This window comes from Xenopus laevis, chromosome 8S (genome assembly GCF_017654675.1).
Source record: "Xenopus laevis strain J_2021 chromosome 8S, Xenopus_laevis_v10.1, whole genome shotgun sequence".
Taxonomy (NCBI): Eukaryota; Metazoa; Chordata; class Amphibia; order Anura; family Pipidae; genus Xenopus; species Xenopus laevis.
The window spans coordinates 47,866,432-47,892,026 of record NC_054386.1 but is presented as its reverse complement, the minus strand read 5'-3'; the positions used below and the strand labels follow the sequence as shown (position 1 = coordinate 47,892,026).

The 25,595-nt window shown below is 40.6% G+C and overlaps 1 protein-coding gene across 7 annotated transcripts; it reads right to left on the bottom strand.

Moving 5' to 3' along the window:
* Positions 1-22,514, bottom strand: cradd.2.S (CASP2 and RIPK1 domain containing adaptor with death, gene 2 S homeolog). Of its 7 annotated transcripts, none has more exons than XM_041574183.1 (3): positions 22,307-22,514; positions 19,083-19,181; positions 3-1,055 (listed from the first exon to the last, which is right to left on the bottom strand). In XM_041574183.1, exon 3 carries the CDS (start codon positions 1,039-1,041, stop codon positions 448-450), a length of 594 nt encoding a protein of 197 aa, XP_041430117.1. In that variant the 5' UTR covers positions 1,042-1,055; positions 19,083-19,181; positions 22,307-22,514; the 3' UTR covers positions 3-447.
* Between the last annotated feature and the right edge of the window lie 3,081 nt (positions 22,515-25,595).

The following is a 25,595-nucleotide window of genomic DNA, read 5'->3' as shown; positions in this document are numbered from 1 at the left end:
AGTTTCACCAAAAGTCCCATTTATTGTGATAATTTTGCACAGAGGTGTATATAGCCAAGGACTGTGACTTTACAAGGCTATGACAATTTTCAGCTCAGTACAGAGGAATACCCAAGCTTGCATTGGTTTATAATATCTCTCTGTACAGGCTGTGCGTCAAGGCATTATTCCTGTTGCCTACTGCTATCTACTACTGACCACTGGCTAGCTTCTTGAACAGGGCATAAACAATGTATATTGGAGGATGGAGGATGGACCTGAGGATGGTTAGGCATAATGCTATGCTACAGTCAAGGTTTTACGCAGGTGTGAGTGGCTTTAATGTTCATGTATATAGGTTTATAGTCAAGCTATAGGCATTTAGTGCATTTAAAGTAGACTGATGGCTTTGGGTTAAAGGCTTGGGCAAATTTATGCCTATAGTTATATTAAATCAGTTCCCAAAAATCACTGCAGGATATACTGCATGACAGACAAGTCTGCCTCCGCTGCTTCCAGCGCTTGCCATAGCTGCAACATTGTGGCTTTGCTTCCCATTTGCCGTTTCCATTTCACCAAACCTTCCACTATTTGCGACTGCACACTGTAACGGTTCTGCTCCTTACATCTGTACAGGTCACTGTGGTCCAAGCCGAGATGTACAAGTATCTGCTCCCACTCTGGCCCCAACTTCCCTGCCAGGATGTTCAATTGCTTTTCAGTAGGGCAGCTGTGATGGAATTTACATGGCAACTCCAGCATCCTTCCTCCTGGAATATCAGTGCCATCTTTACTAAGCTTTATCAAGTTCTCACGCACCCAGGGAAATTCACTTAAAGAATCCACGAAAACCTCAAATGCTTTTGGCCCACGGGTAGGAAGAATATCTAGAAGCTTCATGGCTCGTCTCTGGCTGGTGACTTGGGAACTGATTTCCTCTAAATGGCTCTCTGTGATGATTCCTTCTTGTAGTAAATACTGTGGGACCAGTCCATCTGCAAGGCCCTCAGCACAAAGCTCCAGGCGCTGCCTTCTGAGTAGTTCCTTATGCTTAGGATCCATCACTTAAAGGGGACCTGTGACCCAGACATAAAAAGTTGTATAATAAAAGTTAATTTCAAATTAAACATGACATTTTTTTTTGTATTAAAGCATTCATACAGTAGTTGTTGTAAACGCATTTAAAAATCTCAGCTGTCAATCAAATATTGTGTGCCCCTCCTCTATGCCTTAGGAATAGAGGTCACTGCACTCCTCACATTTCCCCGCTCTCTTTACCATTTAATTGTGTAACCAGTGCATGAGGATGGACATCAGATCCCCCATTCTGGTGCACAAACAAGATTTTGAGATGATACAAGGCTTGCCTTAATAACAGTGTCCACAAAATGGCTCCTGCCTGCTATGATTATGATTCCTAGACCAAAAGAAACAAGGTTCAAATAATTTATATAGTGTAATTAAAGTTAATTTTGCTTGACTAACGTGATAAAATAGGTTTTGCAATAATTTTTTTTAGTGATGGGTCCCCTTTAAGTGAAAATACAAATCCTGCATATTCAATAGAGAGAGCATGAGAATGCTAGGAAAACCAATGCTTTGCATCTCCTAATTGTTATTTGCCTTCATCGTCTGACTTTTCAGAACACAACTAAAAAACAAATATTCTGTAAGGCTACTTTTTATTACTCTTCTTTCTATTCAGGGCCTCTCCTAATCATGTCCCAGTCTCTTATTCAAATCAATGCATGGTTGCTATGGTAATTGAGACTCTAGCAACCATATTAGTTGAATGGAACAACCTCTTTAATGTCAGTGACGTAGTTATGACTGCAGCAAAAATAGTCAGGGCAAACAGCTTAACTTTTAACTCTTTTTAGGGCTTGCAATTTGCTTTCCCCACAAAACAACAAGAACCTGGCACTTGAAAGTTAGCTCCATGGATCATATTCTATCCATCAGTTCTTTGAGGGCTTGTCCTAAATAAGGCTGGTTCAACAAGCAGAGTGTCTGTTTGACCCATGCAAGATATTCGAGCAAGGTTATAAAACATGATTGGTATTAGCTGGTCCAGGATAGGAGTCTTCAGTTATACTGCCAGCAAAGTGGAACATCATTGTGTTAAATGCCAGGTTTTCTGCTCTGGGTATAGAAGGCAGACTTATTCTTGGGTCTGTTTTTTTTTTCTTTCAGTTTGTCTAATCTCCTAGTTATTGGGTGTTTAGGATAAAGGACTGGCTGTTCTTCCTTTCCACATAGGTAACTAGAGGATGGAAGCATCCAATGAGTGCTGATTCTTTCCTTTTTGTTATAAGCCAGTGCCCTTTTGAGCCACCAGCAGTATTGGAACCTGGCGGTTCTACTGCCTCAGGCTATAATGTCTTAGAGTATTATAGTCTTCCCTTACCGGAGGCGTTTGCACTATCCTGAAATAACTGCAATCTCCTTCACCTGCCAGCCTTGTGGATTTTCATTTTAGTGGATACATTGAGGAAAATTTTAAGTCATCTGTGCTTAACAAGATGTTTGGTTGAGTTGTCTGTTTGCCAAAATCTTTCACATTGCTTCCTATATGGTGATTCCCATTTACACAGGCTGGGCATTGTGTGTCTAGAGTACATAGTCACAGGGCTCTCTGTCCAGGTAACTTCTAGATACAACATTCATATTAGCCTTGCTTGTGTTCTGGATTTCACATTGTTGTTCAATAGAAGAATTACTTTCCTGATGAGGCTCAGCCACACTCTGGAGCATTTGTTGCATATTAAGACATGTAAGTGTAGCATACCTCCCAACATTTTGGAAACATAAAGAGGGACAACAATTTTTTGACCACGCCCATTTTTGGTCACACCCCCTAATAACCATGTTCATTTTTACAAAATTTGGAAGCTTATGAAAGTTTGAACACATTTCTGTTTTTTTGCTAATGAAGGTGAATTGCTCTTTAGCCCTTTCCTGCCAGCCGATTTGGCTGATTTGGTACTTGAATTGCCAGACCATTTCTGAACATTTTGTACTCTTTCACTTTAAAGGTCTTTCCGGGGGGGGGGGGGTCTTTCAGTTTACCCAGGATTGGAAAACAATATATTGTTCTTTTCAGGACAACCTGATCTTTCAAAATATGATATTTTGGTGTTATTCCACTTCTGTAAGTGTCTAATAAAATGAAAAAAAAAAATCATGTTTTACATAATACAATCACATATATCAGAAAAACAATTTATTTATTTTATGTACGAGAACACAGTAGATTCTCTGGTGCGCGCGCGTGGCACGTGCCTCTGCTAGAATTATAGGTGCAGTCGCGCTGGCGTGATGATGCCAGCGCGCATTGGAGCGAAATTCAAACGCCTTAGAAGGGGAATCTTTGTTTATAATCCTTGCCCGTTATAGGATCAATCTTTGTGAGTTCCTGGTGCTCTGTACTTGTATTCCTGATTTGACTACGCTTCCCGTCTATGCCTTGTACTGTGACCTTCTGCCCAAAAGACTTTGCTTTACCATCAAGCCCCTTTGCTCGTCCAGAACCTATTGCTTGGCACCTCTCTTAATAAGACCTGGCGGCATCCGATTAGCCGAGGGTTCCTCCCGAGGTGAAAGGCAGCAGCAAGAGCCGAGAACAGAGTGCTTAGCACTGGTTCTGGATTTAGGGTACCGTGACATTATAACGGGTCAAAATGGAAGATGAAGGTCACGCTGCCGCTGCTCCTTCTACCACTGAAGCACTCCTCACTACTCTGCCACAGCACTTCGAGGATCAAGAGCGGAAGCAAGATTATCTGATGCAAGGCTTTCATAACCTGACTCGCAGACTGGACACTTCGCAACAGACGCCAAGTCCAATAGTTTCACCTCCTGTTGCCGTCCAAGTGGGTTCTCCTGCCGTGATGGGTAATATTCATAAATACCATGAACCCAAAATTTCTTTCTCCAAAAAATTTAGTGGGGATAGAACAAAATTCTTTGTCTTTCAGGAGGCATGCAAATTATACCTTAGCTTTTTACCTCAATCCTTCAGTACTGGAGAGAAAAGGGTGACCCTCAAATTTGGGCCCTAAGATTTTCCTCCTCTGACCCTGCCCGTTTTTCCCTTGAAACCTTCTTTAACACCATGGCGATACTTTACTATGACCCGGATCGTGCATCATCTGCCGATACCGCGATTCGTAAATTACGCCAGGGAAAATGGCATTTCTCAAAGGCATCAATAACCAACAAGGTGCATCCTTGTGCATTCTTCTCTAGGAAATTTTCACCTGCCATGGCCAATTATGACACTGGAAATAGAGAATTGTTGGCTATCAAATGGGCCTTTGAGGAATGGTGACACTTGTTGGAGGGGGCTAAACATACTATTACGGTTTTTACTGAAAACAAAAACCTGTTGTACATCGAGTCTGCTAAGTGGTTGAATCCTAGGCAGGCTAGATGGGCTTTATTTTTTTCTCTCTTACATACAGGCCTGGTTCCAAAAACACTAAGGCAGATGCACTCTCTAGGAGTTTTGAGTCTAACCTGTCTGAACCTAGTGAGTGTATTCCTATCATTCTATGTGAGTTAATTGTGGCGGCTCTCGGATCAGACCTTGCCCTACTATTGTCTTCTGTTCAATCTTCTGCCCCTGTAGAAACGCCTTCTGGGAGGTTATTTGTACCTGAGGACTTAAGGGAACAGGTTCTGGGTGAGGCTCATAATTCAAAAATGGTGGGACATCCTGGTATTTCTAAGACTGTGTCTTTATTGTCTCACAATGTGTGGTGGCCTTCTTATAAACAAAATGTCAAAAATTTTGTTAATTCTTGCCCTGTCTGTCAGAGGTCAAAGTCTTCTAGGAACCTGTCACAGGGATTGCTAAGGCCATTACCTATTCCAGACAGACCCTGGTCCCATCTGTCTATGGATTTTATTGTTGACCTCCCTTCTTCTCAAGGGAAAACAGTGATTTGGGTGGTGGTGGATAGGTTCAGAAAAATGAGTCATTTAATTTCCCTCCCACACCTCCCATCTGCCAAGTCTTTGGCCGAGTTATTTATTTCTAATATTTTCAAATTACATGGTTTTCCAGTCAATATTCTTTCTGATAGAGGGATGCAGTTTGTTTCTAAATTTTGGCGAGCATTCTGCTCTCTGGTTGGGATTGATTTGTCTTTCTCTTCCACATACCACCCTCAGACTAATGGACAAACTGAAAGGGTTAATTAGTCCATTGAACAATTTTTAAGGTGTTATGTGTCTGACAACCTATCCTCATGGGCTGAATTATTACCCTGGGAAGAATTTGCTTACAATAATGCTACTCATTATATTTATATTTTTTATATTTATGTGAATTGTTTGCAGTTATTGTTACTTTTTATTCCAATGACCTGGAAATGTTTGTTACTACTAATTTATTGTTTTGCTGTACAGTGCTTTGCCCTCAAGGAGCAGTTTACAAATAAAAATATACATACATATATACATACCCATGCTTCTACTGGTCAATCTCCGTTTTTTATTGTTAATGGTTTACATACCAAAGCATTTTCTTTTTCTGGTTCATTATCCTCTGTACCCCCTGTCAATTCTTCTGTGAAACAATTTGCCAAGATCTGGTCTGGGGTACACGACTCTCTTTTTGCAGCTACGGCTGCTCAAAAGAGGGCAGCTGAGGGTCTCGTAGAGAGTCACCCTATTATCAGGTAGGAGACTCAGTATGGTTATCCACAAGAAACATCAAACTCAAAGGGATCCTGTCATCGGAAAACATGTTTTTTTTCAAAACACATCAGTTAATAGTGCTACCCCAGCAGAATTCTGCACTGAAATCCATTTCTCAAAAGAGCAAACAGATTTCTTTATATTCAATTTTGAAATGTGACATGGGGCTAGACATTTTGTCAATTTCCCAGCTGCCCCCAGTCATGTGACTTGTGCCTGCACTTTAGGAGAGAAATGCTTTCTGGCAGGCTGCTGTTTTTCCTTCTTAATGTAACTGAATATGTCTCAGTGGGACATGGGTTTTGACTATAAAGTGCTGTTCTTAGATCTACCAGGCAGCTGTTATCTTGTGTTAGGGAGCTGCTATCTGGTTACCTTCCCATTGTTCTTTTGTTAGGCTGCTGGGGGGGGGGGTGATATCACTCCAACTTGCAGTACAGCAGTAAAGAGTGATTGAAGTTTATCAGAGCACAAGTCACATGACTTGGGGCAGCTGGGAAATTAACAATATGTCTAGCCCCATGTCAGATTTCAAAATTGAATATAAAAAAAAAATCTGTTTTTTCTTTTGAGTAATGGATTACAGTGCAGAATTCTGCTGGAGTAGCAATATTAAACCGATTCATTTTGGAAAAAAAAAATTTGTTTCCGATGAAAGTATCCCTTTAAGGTTCCCCACTCAAGTTGGGGCCCAGGTTTATTGGTCTATATCCCATTACTGATATAATCAATCCTTCTTCTGTTCGTATCAAGCTACCTGATAATTTTAAGATCTCTAATTCTTTTCATGTCTCTCTGTTAAAACCAGCCACACAAGTGCACCAACAGTCCTTTCCTCCCCCACTCCTTGACTCTCGCTTTGTGCGGGGTAAGTTGCAATATCTGGTACAATGGAAGGGTTACGGCCCTGAGGAAAATTCTTGGGTTCCTGTTTGTGATGTAAGGGCTGATCGTCTCAGGAAACAATTTCATCTTAAATTTCCTGAGAGACCTGGGGGCCCAGTGGCCCCTCCTTTGAGGGGGGGGTAATATGAGGGCTACTCACCCTGGCGGTCTAGTGGGCCGGCGGGGACGCCTGCCACACCGGTCTTCCTCCTCTCAAGTGTTTTTTTATAGAAATTGGTGAAAAATCACCTCAAAGCTTCCAATCTACAGCATCATATCTCCCACACATCATTAGGTAACAATGTAAAACACCCTAAATATGATTGCCAGGAGTCAACTGAACAGTTTGATACCCAATATGTATAAGTTTACCTAAGCACGTGGCATATAGGGGCCCCAAGATGAAGACCCCCCCATATGGCCCCTAAGATGAAGACCCCGCATATGGTCTGTCATTTCAGGTCCTGCAAAACCAACACATTTACATCACTGGGGGAGGGGGGGCAAAGGTAGAAAAAAAGTATGTTCACCCCAGAAAACCATATTTTTTAGAAAAATACAAATTCACCTGAATCCAAATTGGCTATGCATGCCTTTCTACTCTAAAGCACCAAACCGCAAACCTTTCCTAAATTTGGCAATTTAGGTGACATTTCCAAAAATCACCTGAAGCTGCTGAAGCAGAGTAATCACTTAAAATGCCAAAGAACGTATTACATACGTTCTTAGCTTTAGTGCCTTTGCCTGCCAGAACATATAGAATACATGCTAACTTCTCCCAAGGGACCTGTTATCTTATATTGTTAGAATAACTTATTTGCTTATTTCAAAATTGTTACAAAGTATGTTATCTGTACCTCGTGGCTGTTCTGGGCTCTCTGCCAAAAGCCAAGTAAGTTAGAAACATTTTATCTTTTTTTAGCTGTATATTGCAGAGAAAATTGGGACGTTCCAGTACAAACCCTTTGTACTGAGGTTGAGCTGTCAAAAGCAGGACTGTCTCGCTTAAAATGGGACAGTTGAAAAAATCCTTTATCTCCGAAGTTAACAAAAAAGAACTTAGGATCAAACAGAATATAGTTACACAGTTAAATTGGGTTGAAAAAAGACAAAGTCCATCAAGTTCAACCTCTCCAAATGAAAACCCAGCATCCATACACATACCCCTCCCTACTTTTAATTAAATTCTATATACCCATACCTATACTAACTATAGAGCTTAGTATCCCAATAGCCTTTTATATTATGTCTGTCCAAAAATCATCCAAGCCATTCTTAAAGGCATTAACTGAATCAGCCATCACAACATCACCCGGCAGTGCATTCCACAACCTCACTGTCCTGACTGTGAAGAACCCCCTACGTTGCTTCAAATGAAAGTCCTTTTCTTCTAGTCTAAAGAGGTGGCCTCTGGTACGGTGGTCCACTTTATGGGTAAAAAGGTCCCCTGCTATTTGTCTATAATGTCCTCTAATGTACTTGTAAAGTGTAATCATGTCCCCTCGCAAGCGCCTTTTTTCCAGAGAAAACAACCCCAACCTTGACAGTCTACCCTCATAATTTAAGTCTTCCATCCCTCTAACCAATTTAGTTGCACGTCTCTGCACTCTCTCCAGCTCATTTATATCCCTCTTAAGGACTGGAGTCCAAAACTGCACTGCATACTCCAGATGAGGCCTTACCAGGGACCTATAAAGAGGCATAATTATGTTTTCATCTCTTGAGTTAATGCCCTTTTTTATGCAAGACAGAACTTATCTACAAAGACCCCTACATCCTTCTCATTTTAAAGTGTACTACAAAATTTTTTATATATTGCTTCCAATGCTAAGAGATAGAATAAGAGAACATGTAAACAATATAAAAAAGGCAAAGTAAATCAGTGTCTCCAAACACTTCAAAGAAGTACATGGAATGAACCCTAAAGGGTTAACCTATTGGGGTATAGAAGAAGTTAAAAACAAATGGAGGAGGAGGAGGAGATTTGGTGAAAACAACCCTCCAGTGTGAGAGTAGATGGATATACACCTTAGAAAAATTTATCCCCAAGGGTTTGATTATAGATATTAACTTGAGAGCATTTTTACAAGTGGTTTTAAATGAGATAAAATGTTTTATATGTTCTGATCGATTTTTCTATTCTTTCTAACAATTGAGAAATACTAACATGAGATGTATTCAAATCTCCAACAAAGAATTATCAGTTTATCCCCAATCCTTGCAATAGTAGGCACTCCTTCCAAAGGTCACACCGTATAGACCTCAATTAACATCAAAAGAATAGTGAAAGGATGCCATAGACTGCAGAGCTCTGCTGCGTTAGTGCTTTATTGTACACACGACATGTTTCGAGTCACACGGACCCTTTCTCAAGTGTAACAATCACATGCTCAAAACACCTCTTATAACCTTAATTACCACACAGTATTCCTCCTCCCACCAATTACCTCATTAGTCCAGGGTAATAGTAAAAGTGTAAAATAGGTAGAAAACGTAAAATGTATAAAACGTTTAAAAGTCCCAGTGATCTCCAGTGAACAGGTAGTGCCCAAGTGTCAAAGTTCCATATCCTCAGATTCACTCTATAATAAAAACAAAAAATCCAAAACCCACATCACCTTAGTCCACTAAAAAATGGACAACTGCTATTTGGTTTAAAAACAATTAAATATACATATTCACATAAGAAAGGTGGTACTATCCTTTTTTGGATCTACCTGTCCTGACATTCCAAGACTACGTGCATAACTGTGCCTTTCCACAATTATTCTAGAAATACATTCATATTCGACTATTACACTTTACAATACGATTTACGTATTAAAACAATAGCTTCTCTGAGATCCTGGTTTATAATTCCTTATGTCCCCTTTATGCTCTTTAGGATTTAGGATTAAAGAGCATAAAGGTGACATAAGGAATTATAAACCAGGATCTCAGACAGATACGACTGTAGCCCGACATTTTAATGAGGCAAAACATAGCCACGGGCAATTAAAATGGGTAGTCCTCGAAGTAGTACAACCATTAAGTCGAGGTGGTAATTTCAAGCAAAAGATGCTACAACATGAAGCCAAATGGATTTCAAAATTGAATTCACTAGCCCCAGTTGGGCTTAATGATGCCTGGAGTTTGAAATGCTTTTTATAAGAATTGTAATGATGTACTCTTATTTATTTCAGATATTAATTGGTGCCTATCCTCTCAGCTGGGGGTAAGGTAAGGAAGAAGCTATTGTTTTAATACGTAAATCGTATTGTAAAGTGTAATAGTCGAATATGAATGTATTTCTAGAATAATTGTGGAAAGGCACAGTTATGCATGTAGTCTTGGAATGTCAGGACAGGTAGATCCAAAAAAGGATAGTACCACCTTTCTTATGTGAATATGTATATTTAATTGTTTTTTTTTCAACTGTATTTTTTTATTTAAAATTACATGAAAAAGTAAGTGGTACATTTTCAAATCAACACAATATCAAATACATGACATAGGTTTTGAGGTGTACAAGATAAAAGCAAGCCATACAACATCATTGGTCAAGACATACATCAACAGTAATCCTCAATATTCGAACCCAAACAACTGACAACCTAGAGGGTCCAAGACATTCTTCAGGGGGGGGAGGGGGCTAAATGGAAACCCGTTCTCTATACATAAGTGAGGAACATTTCTCACCTCCACTCCTCCACAACTTATCTATGTTATCTTTGAGATTCTAGTAGTTCTCGGTAATAACCGTTCCACATGAACCAGTCTTCCTCAGACTCCAACACCTTATCATGAGCCAAGGCTGTTAAATATTCCATTCTCCTAACATGTTCTATCCTATTAACTAAATCCCACAGGGATGGGGGGGATGGATCCTTCCATTTTGCGGCAATCGAACAACGAGTTGCCGATAGTATGCAGTTCAGAATTTTCTGAATCCTTTTCCCCACCCCGCAAACTGGATGTCCTAATAGGTGAGTAAAGGGATTGTCTGGGAGGTCCAGGCATGTAGCCTTCTTTACAATTGTCCTAACTATAGACCATAATGGAGAGATCAGAGGACAGGACCAGAATATATGGACAAGATCAGCTGGAGTCTCCCCACATCTCCAGCAATTTGGCGACGTTTCTGGAAAGAGCCTCTTTAGGAGAGCTGGGGTATGATACCAACCAAACATTACTTTATAGATATTCTCTTTTATGGAAACACACAGAGGACTTTGCAGCATTTATCCATATACGGTTCCATTGTTCTATCGAAATGCTCATATTTAAATCCCTGTCCCATTTCAGCATGTAAGAGTGAGGTTTTACTTCTATGGGATAAGAGTTTAAGGTCCTATACATTGGGATATATGACCTACTCTTTCCCCAATTTTAACACCCAATGTTTCAAATATAGTCAATACTGGCATTTTCATACTAGGACATAATGACTTAACATAATGCCTTAATTGAAAATACATGTAGTCTTTAAAACCACTTAAATTATAGCCCTCAATCAATTGTTGTTTGTCCAGAAAAGTTTTTGTTCGCTGATCGAATAGATGCACAATCTGAAAGGCTAATGTGTCCTTCCATAAACTGATAAAGTGCGCTTCTTGGCCTAAAGGAAATGCTGCATTATAAAGGAAAGGTGTAAGGGGGGCAAGCCTATCTTTGGGGCACAGTCGGTCCTTACATCTTGACCATATATTCAGAGTAAAATGAATCGTACGTGGGGCTACGTGTCCCAGTGCCCCATAGCCCTTGGTCCATAAAAGTGTACTAGGGTGTATAGGAGCTAAAGACAATTTTTCTATTTCCATCCATTTGGTGTAAGCCAATTTAGAGGACCACTGTATAGTCTGTCGCACATGAGTAGCTAGATAGTATGTATAAAAATCAGGGATGTCTAAAAAGTAATAGTAAAGCAGGCGGGGAAGGGCAGTCATTTTCAGTGTGGCTATTTTACCAAACCAAGACAAATTGAGCTTTCCCCATCTATCAATATCTTTTGACAAAGCACTGCAGAGTGCTGCATAGTTTGCTCTATATAGAGTGTCGTAACTTGTAGTGAGACGTATACCCAAATACTTAAGACTGTCAGTCTGCCAGCGATAATTAAAATTGAGTTGTAATAGCTTTAAAGTGGCAGAGGGTACATTCCCGAATATTGGCCATAAATATCAATTGTAAATATCCTGATGTAAATTGGGTAGAGAGGTGAGAGGGCATGTCAACGTGAACAAAACATCATCCGCATATAAACAAATTTTAAATGACCTGCCATGTAGGGAAATCCCATGAATATCCGGATTATTTCGTATTCTACTTGCAAGTGGTTCTATGCTAAGTACAAATAACAGTGGTGACAGAGGACACCCTTGCCTGGTTCCGTTATGAATTGAGAAGGCGTTGGAGAGTAGCCCTGCTGACTTAACCTGTGCCAAGGGTTGAGAATACAATCCCCGAATAGCCTCTACAAAAGGCCCCTGAAAACCCATCACCTCCAAAGTAGAGAACATAAATCCCCAATTTAGGTGATCAAACGCCTTTTCAGCGTCTACACTTAGAACTAAGGCGCTGGTCGATTCTCTATTCAAGATATCTATCAAATCTATGGCTCTACGGGTATTGTCCCCTGCTTGTCTGAATTTGACAAAACCCACTTGGTCTTTGTGGATTAACCTGGGAAGAATCTCATTTAATCTATTTGCTAGTAATTTAGTGAAAATCTTCAGGTCAGAGTTGAGCAAAGAGATCGGCCTATAGTTTGCGCATTTAGTGTGGTCACGTCCTTCCTTAGGTATGATCGTAATGAAGGACCGCAATGTTTCCCTGTGAATGGGATTGCCATGTAAATAACCGTTGTAAAGATCACACATAGTAGCATGTAGTTGGGTAGGGAAACATTTATAGTATTTATAAGTCAGGCCATCAGGGCCAGGTGCTCTTTTGGAAGGAAGATCCTTGAGGATCTGAGTTAATTCCTCAACCGTAACTATGGCATTCAATCTAGATAATTCCTCCATAGTAAGGGTGGGCAACCTACTCTGTCTAAGGAATTCTTTAAGTGCCTGTTGATGTTGCAGCTGATTGTTCAGGTGGTGTGGCAAATTGTATAACTTCTCATAATAACTCCTGAAACACTCTAAGATCTTATCCGGCTGCGTCTCCTGCCTACCTTTATACTGAATTATGAGAGGTCTATTAAGCGCCCTACGATCTTTTAATCTATTCGCCAACATAGTATGGGCCTTATTGCCATATTCGTAATATTTTTGTTTAGTCCATTGTAAGGACTTTTCCACATCCTGGACTTGGATCTTTTTGATATCATTTCTGATTTGGGTAATTCTTGCTAGCTGGTGGAAAGTAGGCCATTGCGCAAATCGACGCTCCAATGTGGTTAGTAAATCTCGTAAAGTTTTTAGAGCAGTTAATTTATGACGCTTTAACTGACTTGCTAAGGATATCAATTCACCCCGAATAGTGGCCTTATGCGCCTCCCAGAGTACAGAAACGTCATCCACTGTCCCCTTATTTATCCTAAAAAATTCTTCTAATTTGTCACCTATGAGTTTTAAGTTATCTGGAGAAGTCAGGAGAGTTTCATTAAGCCTCCATTGACATGTTTTCTTAGGTCCAAGATCCCGAAATGGTATGCTTACTGAGATTGGGGCATGGTCTGACCACGTAATTAGTCCTATGTCAGCCGTAAGGTCAGGATGACTTAACTGGGGGAGATAAAGAAATAATCAATCCTACTATGGGTGTTATGCGGATGGGAATAAAAAGTATACTCCTAAAATTATAGGGTCATTGTGGTATTTTCTAAGTTTAGTGTTGAGCCTGTGCATAAACCGGATCTGCCCTTTATTGGGTACATATACATTTAATAGAGTCACCCTTACCCCTTCCAAGGTTCCATTAAGCAATATATAATGTCCCTCCGCGTCCACTTCTTTATGAGTGAGGGAGAAGTTGATAGTGTTACGCATTAAAATAGCAACTCCTGCTTTTTTACTGGGGTTTGAGGCAGAGTAGTATTTCGGAAACACATGATTAGTCAGTCTCCAAAGCTCCCGTTTTTTATGATGCGTTTCCTGCAGAAAAGCTACATCTGCCGTCAAAGCCTGAAGTTCCTTAAAAACCAATTTTCTCTTCAGAGGAGAATTAGTCCCCTTGAGGTTAAACGAGACAAAATTAACCATTTATACGATAATACTCCGCTCTCCTAGATCTCTGTGGAAGTGGGCGCAGATGAAATCATATGACCATCATAATCCCCCCCAACCAACTATTCCCATAGCTCTTTTTGACTAGGTACCACTCACAAAACCGAAAATGTACAGATAAACAAAACATAAAAGAATCAACTGTAAACAAAAACATAACAAAGTAAACAGTATCATTTAGGAAACGAAAATGAAGTGAAGGAAGCGTGGATATAAGGTGTACTCATCTGTCCTCCTGGAGCAGTGAAAAGCCTAAAAAAGGCTAAGAATGATGTAGGGCATTGCTTGCAGATCGGGAGGGCGGGCAGGTATTACAACGAGACACAATCCACTCAACTATTATCCTTCTATCAGCGTTAGTAGTAAAACTACAAGCTTGGAGTACTCACTGGGATATTCAGCTGGTAGTCCCCAGTCTCCATCCTCGGGGTATGGTACTGGTTCAGACGTCGTAATACGCCAAAAAAAAATGTAGTAGATATAGAAAGTACTCCGGCTGAGCTCGATCCGGGCCGAAGATAACAAAACAGTGGATCCGTCCAAGTCCAAACGGCAATGAGGTCATTCCAAGGTAAAGCAGGTCCTCTTTGTCATCCGGGTAAGAAAAGCTATGCTGCTCCACTGTTATCAATCATTTTGTTGGCATGACGCAGGTACTTTATCCCAAAGCGGCTGTATTCTGCCAGGTGGAAGACGTTCCGCTGGACGATGCTGCGTGGCTTTGTCCGATAATTCCAAAGCGTGCAGGAACTGCTTAGTCTGGCTGACTTCCTGTAGAGTAAATTGCCTGCCATTTTTGGTGGCAATTAATTTAAACGGATATCCCCACCGATATGGGATGTTATTTTATCGGAGCTGTTGAGTGAGTGGCTTCAAAGCTCTCCGTTTAGCTAAAGTAATAGCCGAGATATCGTTAAAGATTTGCAGAGTTGCTCCCAAGTATGCGATAGACTGGCGGTTTCTGGTAACCATAATGACCCTGTCCTTGCTCTCATAGTAATGCAGACATAGGATCACATATTTTGGGAGTTTTGCGTCTGGTGGTCTGGCCCCCAGAGCTCTGTGTGCTCTATCCATGCGCCACAGTTCTGCTGGGTGGTTTGGGGCCAGGTGCACAAACAAATTATGTAAATAATCCTTGAGATCTGCTTGTTTAACTGTCTCTGGTATACCCCTGATACGCAGGTTGCATCTGCGATTACGGTTCTCCAGATCTTCACAAAGCAATTTCAATTGTTGGTGATCTGCTTGTAAGGCATTATGTTCTTCCGCCAAAGAATTATAGGAGGATATTATTTCATCCAGGGTGTTTTCCACCTTGTTTGTCCTGTCCCCCAATTCAGCTACATCAGCTTTGATTGTGGAGAGAGCCTGAGCCACTGTTTCAGCAATGGTATCAGTTAAGGAATCTTTAAGACTGTTCAAATGCTGCAGTAAGATATTCTCCGTTACCGGAGTAATGGTGGCCATACATGGATAGATCCGCTCGTTTGGCGATGTCGCCAAACGAGCGGATCTCCCTCCGATATGCCCACCTTGAGGTGGGCAATATCGGGCAGATCCGATCGTGGGCCCTAGGGCCCAACGATCGGATCCTAGCATTCGGTAATCGGGCGGTCGGATCGCGGGACCGCATCAACGAACAGATGCGGCCGCGATCCGACGGGATTTTTAAACCCATCCGATCAAGATCTGGCCGACTTTCGGACAGATCTCGATCGGGGAAGCCCGTCGGGGGCCCCCATACACGGGCCAATAAGCTGCCGACACAGTCTGTCGGCAGCTTTTATCGGCACGTGTATGGCCACCTTAAATTCAGACTGGGTGCATTGCATATCTTGTGTCCCATCACGTTGTGGGCTAGGGCTCTGGGAGCCTGTTAATGCAGACATAGCTGGGGAAGCAGGAGCCGAGACGTGTTGACTCGAGCCTCCATTTTCGGCGCCATCTTGGGCTGCATGCTTGTGAGATTGGCCTGGATATTTACTGAGGTAAGGGGACATCGTACCTGCAGTATCCTTGGGTTTTTTCTTCCCCATCGTGATCCGGATCCTCTGTGCCTGGTCCGGTGCTAAAATACGCTAATAAAACGCTAATTTACCGGCTTTCTTTAAGCCCGTTCTCAGAGCTCAGCGAAGTCGCGTCTTACTCACTCTGCGCCGCGCATGCGACCCCCTATTTAATTGTTTTTAAACCAAATAGCAGTTGTCCATTTTTTAGTGGACTAAGGTGATGTGGGTTTTGGATTTTTTGTTTTTATTATAGAGTGAATCTGAGGATATGGAACTTTGACACTTGGACACTACCTGTTCACTGGAGATCACTGGGACTTTTAAACGTTTTATACGTTTTACGTTTTCTACCTATTTTACACTTTTACTATTACCCTGGACTAATGAGGTAATTGGTGGGAGGAGGAACACTGTGTGGTAATTAAGGTTATAAGAGGTGTTTTGAGCATGTGATTGTTACACTTGAGAAAGGGTCCGTGTGACTCGAAACATGTCGTGTGTACAATAAAGCACTAACGCAGCAGAGCTCTGCAGTCTATGGCATCCTTTCACTATTCTTTTAACATGAGATGTATATAAGTGTTAATTTCAGTTTCAGCTTGGAATGCATGCTTGTCAAATAATTCTCTCAGTTTCAGCTTGGAATGCATGCTTGTCAAATAATTTTAAGCTATAATAAGACGAGTTGCCATGGCGATGCACACAGTGTCTCAATGGAGGGAGGCGTGCATGCGTCACTGGGGCGACGCACGTGACGCCTCAGTAGGAGGAGGCGTTTGTGCCGCCAGGGCTGCTGTGATATTGTAAAAGGAGACATGCGCAATAGTGTTTGTGAAGCCTTTGAGGAAGTCACAAGATGAAACGCGTCAGGCTGTGAGGTCACCCGTACGCGCCTAAGGACCACACGCTGAGGAAAAACGCTGGCGAAAAAACAACAGACCGCATAGTGAATTGTCCGCACTTTGACACCTCGGGGACTTTGTATTAAATACCAATACATAGTGAAAATGTGAGTGCAATTCTTTTATATATTTTATTATTAAAGAAGATTTTACACTATTTTAAGCACGTTCCTATAGAATTACTGAAACCCCGGAGAGAACAAACAGACTCCTCTGTGGAAAGCAACACAATATTTGAAGGTTTATACAAATATTAAACGTTTGTAAGTACCCACCTATATATTCCCTAAACATATCTAACCAAAGGTTAAAAATACTACACTATATTAGTCAATCTGTTCTTGTTGTCTACCCTCAAGCTGTTTTTTAGCGCTGGTCCTCTTTTGTGTTTATATTTTCTGGTTGGTACATCTGAAGGAGAACGGATATTGGGCACCGGCAGGGGGAATGGACCGCAGGATCCTTGATCACCTTTTCTCTAGTTGAGAGGTATGGTGTAGTAGACACCAATACACCCAAGATACAATCACAGCAACATGTAATGTACAGTTTAGATTAGCTGCTGCTCAGATCAAGCATATATCAGAGCCTAGCAGCCACCCAGCCCAACAATCTACCTCCATTATGGCTGCTGGTTTTAGGTGAGCAATAGCCAAACCATATCATCCTGCAAACAATAGGAGCACCCTGCCTGCCAGCCCCCTTATCTATATTCATAAGGGCTACTGAACTCAGGTGTTTAATAGCCAGAACTCTGCAGGTCAGCATAGGATCATGTTAAACTGCAGCCCACATACCTAAAAAATATATACATTATCCAATAGTGCTACTGAATGAGGGTGTGCCATTAGACAGGTCAGCATATGATCACATGCATGCAAGCCCAAATATCTATTTCTATTAGGGCTACTAGTTTCAGGTAAGCAAATAGCCAGAACCTACCACAGTGCAGGTCAGCATATGATCACATTGCATGTAAGCAATTAGCTAGACTTCAGTACACTGCAGAACAGAACAGAATAGGAACACACACCTTACTTACTGCTCATTATGCCAGGCTGTAATCAGGCCCCTAAACGCCACTGCATTGTAGGACACCAGTTTCAAATACCACACAGGCTTCACAAGCTTACAGACAACAGCAGCACTTTCCCAAGGCTCCAAGACCAGCGTTCTAGTCTGCTGAGTTTAGAGAGTGAGCGGGACCATCTCCACTTGCTATAGCTGCCAGTTGCACAGGAATCACCTGAATATACTTAGCTGGTGTCTGCAAAGACACAAGAATCACCTGATTGCACTCTGTGGGGCGGGGGTGTGTGTGTGTGTGTCTTCATAGCCAGTGGAACTTGTTGCATATACTCAGGGGATGTCTGCATAGGAAGGTTAAAAAAAAATAATGGACCAAAACCCCTGTCCCTAGGATAAAAAGAAAAATGTTGCTTTAAACGGGAGCAAAAGCAAAAAGGAGGACAACAAAAAAAAAAAAAAAGACACCGGTAAGTGGGGGGTGGTTTACCTTTTAAAGGAATGTTCAGTGTGAAAATAAAAACTCGGTAAATAGATAGGCTGTGCAAAATAAAAAATGTTTCGAATATAGTTAGTTAGCCAAAAATGTAATGTATAAAGGCTGGAGTGAACAGATGTCTAATAAAACAGCCAGAATCCAACTTCCTGCTTTTCAGCTCTATAACTCTGAGTTAGTCAGCGACTTGAAGGGGGGGCCACAAGGTACATTTCTGTTCAGTGAGTTTGCAATTGATCCTCAGCATTCAGCTCAGATTCAAAAGTAACAGATATGACCCATGTGGCCCCCCCTCAAGTCTCTGATTGGTTACTGCCTTGTAACCAGGGTAACCAGTCAGTGTAAACCAAGAGAGCTGAAAAGTAGTGTTCTGACTGACATGTTATACATCAAATCACTCCAGCCTTTATACATTACATTTTTGGCTAACTAACTATATTAGAAACATTTTTTTATTTTGCACAGCCTATCTATTTACCCAGTTTTTATTTTTACACTGAACAATTCCTTTAAAGGTTTTGGGAGGGTCCTTCTGATGGGAGCAGGGGGAGGACTATCCTGTTTAGTACTGACATGGAGTTTGATAAGTGAAAGCAACTTTCTAATCTAATATACATTTATTCCCATATGTCTGTGGCTCTCCTTCATTATAGCTCTACTCATCGCAGGACTTGCAATGCATGGGCAGATACATTACAGTAATCACCAGGAAAACTGGCCTTCTTTACCTGCTGAGGATTGGTAGGCCCTGGCTTTCTTTGCCTGCTGAGGATTGGTTGGCTCTGACCAGATGTAATTTCAGCTCTCTTTCCATAGTGGTTAGAAGACCGAGCATGTAAACAAAGTACCTCCACTCTCACAAACTTACCCGTGTGAAGAGAAAAATGGAAGTGTCTTGCCCCAGGCCACGCCAGGCTCAGATTTCATTGAGCCTCAGAGAAGGTTGCACTGCTAAAACTCTCAAGATCTATTACAGAAAAGAAGAAATGAGAGCGACAGCCATGTCTGTTGCAGAAAGTGACCAGCCCCCTTTGACAAAACCTTCTTTTGCAACCAACTCCTCCCCCTCTCTCTCAATTTCAGCAAAGGGAAAGCTGGCCAGACATATGAGCGCTTACAGTGAAGTTCCTTTTGTCCGTCACTCTCCCCTCCTCCTGCTGATGTAATGGCTTCATGGCCGTCCCACGAAAACCTCTCCTTGCATGGTCAGTCAGGGAGCTTCAATTTGTAGTTTTTTGCTCCCATCTGCTGGCCGTTTGTGGTATGACAGATAAAAAGGAGCAAGGCCAAAAAACTATTGGCTCATTGAAAGGCACTGTGTTATACCGTTAGATTGAGACATACTAATTAACTTGTGGCATTTTAAAAGGAAATGTCCCCTTAAAATGAACTTTTGCAAATAGAAAAGATTGTACAACAGGAACAAGTCTGTACCATTGTACAGAGCAGGGAAGTACCCTTTTTAGATTACTCCTACAGAAATATTGCAAATTATAAAGATATAAGTCACAGAGAGTTATTGTTGTACCGTGTTAGCCAATAAAAATGTTATAGGTCATTTACGAGGGGATCTGAGGGGAAGAGACACGGGGCCCACTGGGTTTTTTCCCAGTCCGACCTTGAATACCAGCCCTGTTGTATGATACTGGTTAAATTTTCACTCAACGGGGGTGAACCCTAAGCTGTGCCAACCCTAAACTGTGCCAACCTTAAAGGGTGGTTCACCTCTTAGGTAACTTTTAGTACGTTATACAATGGCCAATCTAAGCAACTTTTCAATTGGATGTCATTATTTATTTTTTCTTCTGAATATTTCCAGCTTTCAAATGGGTGGCACTGACCCCTTCTAAAAAGCAAATGCTCTGTAAGGCTACAAATGTATTGTTATTACTACTTTTTATTTCTCATCTTTCTATTCAGACCCTCTCCTATTCATATTCCAGTCTCTTATTCAAATCAATGCATGGTTGCTAGGGTAATTTGGACACTAGCTACCTTAAAATGCAAATTGAAGAGCTGCTGAATAAAAAGTTAAATAACTCAAAAACCTTAATTAATAAAAAATCTAAATCAATTGCAAATTGTATCAGAATATCACTCGACAACATACTTAAAAGTTAACTCAAAGGTGAACAACCCCTTAAAGATGTGCCAACCTTAAGCTGTGCAAACAGCAGCTCACTATCTTGCATACTCCTAGTTCCTGTTGTTTCTAGTGCTAGTTTGTTTTAAATAAAATCAATTACAAACTGTATATTTTTTTACCAAAATAAAAATACTTTTGACTGGTTTTGACCATGCAGCTGTTTAAATTGCTTCAGCAAAGTTATTATGGTGCCCACACACACTAAACTTAGCTACACAATACATTTTCCCTAGTCACACTACCCTGTTGTTGTCACAGGAAGAGAATATATTTGTTTGTGTAATGGTAATTTAGGTTGAAGGAAGACAATTAAAGGACAACTATACCCCCAAAAAGAATATTTAAGCAACATATCACATTAATGGCCGATTCACTAAAGGTCAAAAAAGTGAGTTTTATTTATAGCATGCCTTAAAAATGTTATCACAATTGATTCAATAAAAGTTCACTTGTCTAATTTAAGAAGTGATATTTAAACGCTCATTTTAGCTGAATTGTGTGCGGTATTTTATAGCATGCGTTATTTTGTGCTATATTTTAAGGCATATGATGTTGTCACAAGGTGTTAGAGCAATCTATAATATCACCTAAGACATTCGGATGCCACTGGCAGAGTAGAAGTCTCTTTTAACAGTATTCTAGTCATTTATTTCCCTGAGAAACTCAATATTATTCAATGACACAGAACGTAGTGCATTCTGGATCTGCGCAAGGTATCATAAAAATGTGTTAATGGCTGTAGGTAAATCTCCAGTTCCTCATAGAGGTCTTTAATTGCTGCCCTACAGCTCCTCACTACATCTTCCTCTATTAATCCATCTGATGTTGTTTAGTAACGCCTACTCCTTGGAGGTGTTAAATTTCACAGTAATTATCGCACTATTTTATGCTTTTATTGCTTAAAAGATGTTAGTGAAAAATACGTTAGGATTAATTCTATTTTATAAATATCGCAATGCGATTAGAATACCGCTGTGCAGAAATGTAGAATTAACACTTGCGATATGCATATTAACGCATGCGAAAAAACGTTAAGGAATATCGACCTTTTGTGAATCAGCTCCTAAATGGTGCATTAAAGAGTCTTATTAAACTGGAATATATATCTCTTGCCTTGAACCACCATTTCGGGATGGTCTGTGTGCTGCCGCAGAGATCATCTGACCAGAAACATTACAACTGTAACAGGAAGAAGTGTGGAAGCAAGAGACAGAACTCAGTCTGTTAATTGGCTCATGTGACCTAACAAGTATAGTTTGTTTGGTATGTTTGTGTGCACTGTGAATCATACGATCCCAGGGGGCTGCCCTTATTTTTTAAAATGGCTATTTTTTATTTATGATTACCCAATGGCACATACTACTATAAAAGTATATTATTATGTAAATACTTTATTTACATGAAGCAGACCTTTCAACACAAGCTGTTTTATGCAATATCTTTTTATAGAGACCTACATTGTTTGAGGGGTATAGTTTTCCTTTAATTTCAACCTATTGGTCTAAGTGAAAAACCCTATCTGAAGCTAGTGGCATAAATACATACATGTATGGTAGTCGCCCTCACAAACAAGTAAAATTGCCTCCTCATGCAACAAGTGAGCGTTGGCCACTGAGGAAGGGGTGGACAACATGTGTGCGCAGTGATGGGTTAAGCTGGACCCTGCTGAATTTTTGTGAGTGGGCCTGGCCAAGCCATAGTTACACCACTGTCTGTAGCCTCTAAGGGGGGGATTCCTTGGCCATTCACTGGAATAACTATGTAACCTTGCTTTTCTCCCTTGCTAAAAAGCCATTTTAATCGCACTTTTAAGCTACACATTCCCTTGTTTCCTTGCACCATTACATTCTTGCCAGTCATAAATTCTGCTAGAACCTGCTCCACCAGCCCCACTTCTGGCTCCTGTGATTGGCAGCTAATCAAGTACATAGAAAATAGAGACAGACCTGGATTGGAACCCATCTATCAGACCATGTATCTGTTATAACTTTTGACTGTAGCATCCCCCAGAAATGGACTCCTCATGCATTTCAATAGATGGAATAAAACTACAGCAGTGATGGTTTCTTGTGTTGTCAGATGGGAATGCAGAAGCCACAGGCAATGCTGATGAGAGTCGCAGATAACATGGCAGAGGTGGATGTTGAAACAATTGAATCCATTTTCTAACACCTAGAATGAGGAAAGGTTGGTATAAAATATTCTAACAATAAACATATCACATAGTGGCCAGCATATGCAGAACAGTAAAGTTTATGTATTTTTTTTATAATGTCTTTATTTGCACCAATTAAAGATATCAACAAACAAAATTGAATGCCATATAGTATTTTAATTTTACATAGGATTACAGATAACAAGGAAGAAGGCCTACACACAATGCTTTCCCCCGGCCTACTCCCACATTATTTTACATATTTGTCAAGATGAAATACCCTATCTCTATTGACCAATATAATTTTTGTTTTCCCACGGGGTTACCTCTAAATGCATTTAGGGTTCTGCTAGGTGTAAGGCCACCTGATCTGTCACCTGTAATTCCATTACCTTTAAGTTCTTTATATTATTATCTCCCTGCCAATTCCTCGGACATGTACAAAAACATTCCCTGCATTCCCTGCAACTTGGCATTCCCTGTTTAGGGAAGCTTCTAGCTAATCCTTGCGCTAAACCAGGTCTAGCTTTGTAATCATCATCTCAAGTGGTGGGGGATGATTTGCTATCCAACAATGTAATATTGCCTTTCTGCTAACTGCAGAGATTATTTTTCAGTAGCAGTATGCACAAAATTAAATATATTGATAATGGGTTGAGTGCAGAAGACCTCTTGTATTTGTCTAACTGTAGAGATTATGTTTGCTAATTTCTTGTCTGCCTTTGGGATATTAGTTGGATTGTAAATGTGGGGTGAATATCTTATCTTGAGATCTGGGATTTGATGTAGCCATTTTTCTATACATCTTTCAAAGTCTTTGTCCGATATTGCAGGTTTTATAATTCTATATATAAGTGAGATGGAGGGTTGTATTGTAAAAGATCGAAACAAATAATCAATTGGGTTGTCAATATCTTAAGTTGGGACGGCCTGAATCACCGTCTGTGTGTAATGTCTTAATTGTAAATAGAAGAATGGATCCCATACTGTCTGAGGACATGGGAATACAGAGTTGTGGGCGTACGCATTAGGTGTCTTACCGACATAAACCCCGGTTCCACCCACATTAAAAAGGAATGGCGTTATAGTTGTTTAAAAACTGTGGGTAGCCTATAAAGGGTAGAAAAAATGATGCATAGGGTGAGACCGACAATGTATGGTGTGCTGTTCGCCAGGCTCTAATTGTGGTATAAAGCAGTGGGTTGTCCCTTGCTGCAGGTGGGAGGTAATTCTCCTGGGAGTGTAAAAGAAAAACGAATTAAACATTTGGTACTAAAGCTTGTTCTAGTCTGGGTAGTGCGAAGAGTTCGTAGCAGAGTTTACAAGCTAAATTATATGTCTGTATATCTGGCAGGTTTATTCCTCCTTGTGATTTTGATTGGAGTTTCAACTTGCTGATTTGAGAATGGTTACTTCCCCAGATAAAATAATTTACTGGTAGTTTTGACCACACCCTGAGTTCCTGGGTCAGCTTGTTCAATAGGGGGGTAATATTTAATTTATAAAGTGCCTGAAGTTTTGGGGGGATTTGAATTCCCAGGAATTGAATAGCCTTAGTGGCCCACTTAAATGGATACGGACCACGCCATTGTTTCTTAATCCTGCCACTTTACTAAAGGTTTCAATGTTGGTTAAAAGGGCAGGGATTGCCTCAGATGGATTGGTCAGGAACAGTAAGATATAGTTAGCAAAGGCATTCAGTTTGATGTTGGGTGCCAAGTTGTATCCGCCAAAAAGCTGGAGAGGCGAGTAATACTCATAGGAAAGGGTCGAGTGCTAGATTAAATAATAGTTGGGAAAGTGGGCAATCCTGCCAAGTGCCTCTTCCAAGGGAAAGCAGAAAGAAAAAGTGTCCATTTATGTACAGTTTGGCCTGTGAGGGGTGATAAAGTAATAATACTGCCTTTACAAATAAACACACAAAGTGTCTAAATTTCACTAGTCTGATCAAGAGAGAGTGAAACACTTGGTCAAATGCCTTATCAGTATCCAAAATAACTAGGTTTGGGAATTCTTGTTATGAGAGTCGGCTATTATGGCTGCTAATACGGAACGTATTGCTTTTACCGAGTGCCTATTGCTTGTAAAACCTAGCTGTTCAGGTATTATCAATTCTGGCAATATTTTTTGCAATCGGCTGGTCAGTAGCTTAGTGAATATTTTGTACTTATGGTTGAGCAGAGAGATATTGGCCTGTATGATTCTACCTGATCTAATTGTCTGTCTTTTTTAGGGATCACAATAATTTTTGCTTCTCTAAATTTGTCCCAGACCTCACCTGTCTGTATGTTGAAACAACGCATGTAGAATTGGGGGTATTACTTCACATAGCATTTTATAATATTCACTCGAGAACCCATCTATCCCTGGTGCTTTGTTGTTGGCTAAAACCTTGATTGTGTCACTTATTTCTTGTTCGTTAGGTAGGGCGTATATCTCTATGAGATTGCGATAGTTTAGGCAGATTTGCTGAGCGAAGGTATTCCACACCTTCGTGTAACATACCGTGGGTGCCTGATACAGTTTTTGATAATAGGACTCAAGTTCTCTGCTGAGGTGCATTTAAGTCCTCCTTTTGCTTTAATCATAGGAATAAAAGATGGGCCTTTTACCCTGCACACCAAATTGGCTAATAAACGCCCAGATTTATTTCCCCATTGATTGAACCTGTTTTTCCTATAGTCTAGATTTCTTTTTGCTCTGTCTGACAATAACGTATCTAAATCTTCTTTCGTTATAATGTATAGTTGGCTGTCTGATGGAGAGTCTGTGGCTAGATATGTTCGATATGTGGCCGTAAGGGTATTGGTAAGCACAGCATTTTTTCTCTAAAAACTGTTTATTTAATCTGGCTGTATATGCAAGAACGTGTCCCCTCATAACTACCATTGAAGCTGACCAGAACAACATTATATTCTCAAGGTGTTTTCATCTACGTAGTCCACCCATTTGTTTTGTATATACAATTGAAAGTCATCAGAGTTGGCTAAATAAGCGGGAAAAGTCCATTGTCTTGGTCTAGGCTCTGCTGATTGCATAGAAGCACTGTCGAGATCATTGCTTGTCAGACACTGAGATGT

Excerpts from the sequence above, each read along its gene's own strand:
- cradd.2.S (XM_041574183.1), bottom strand. The coding sequence starts at position 1,041 with ATGGATCCTAAGCATAAGGAACTACTCAGAAGGCAGCGCCTGGAGCTT.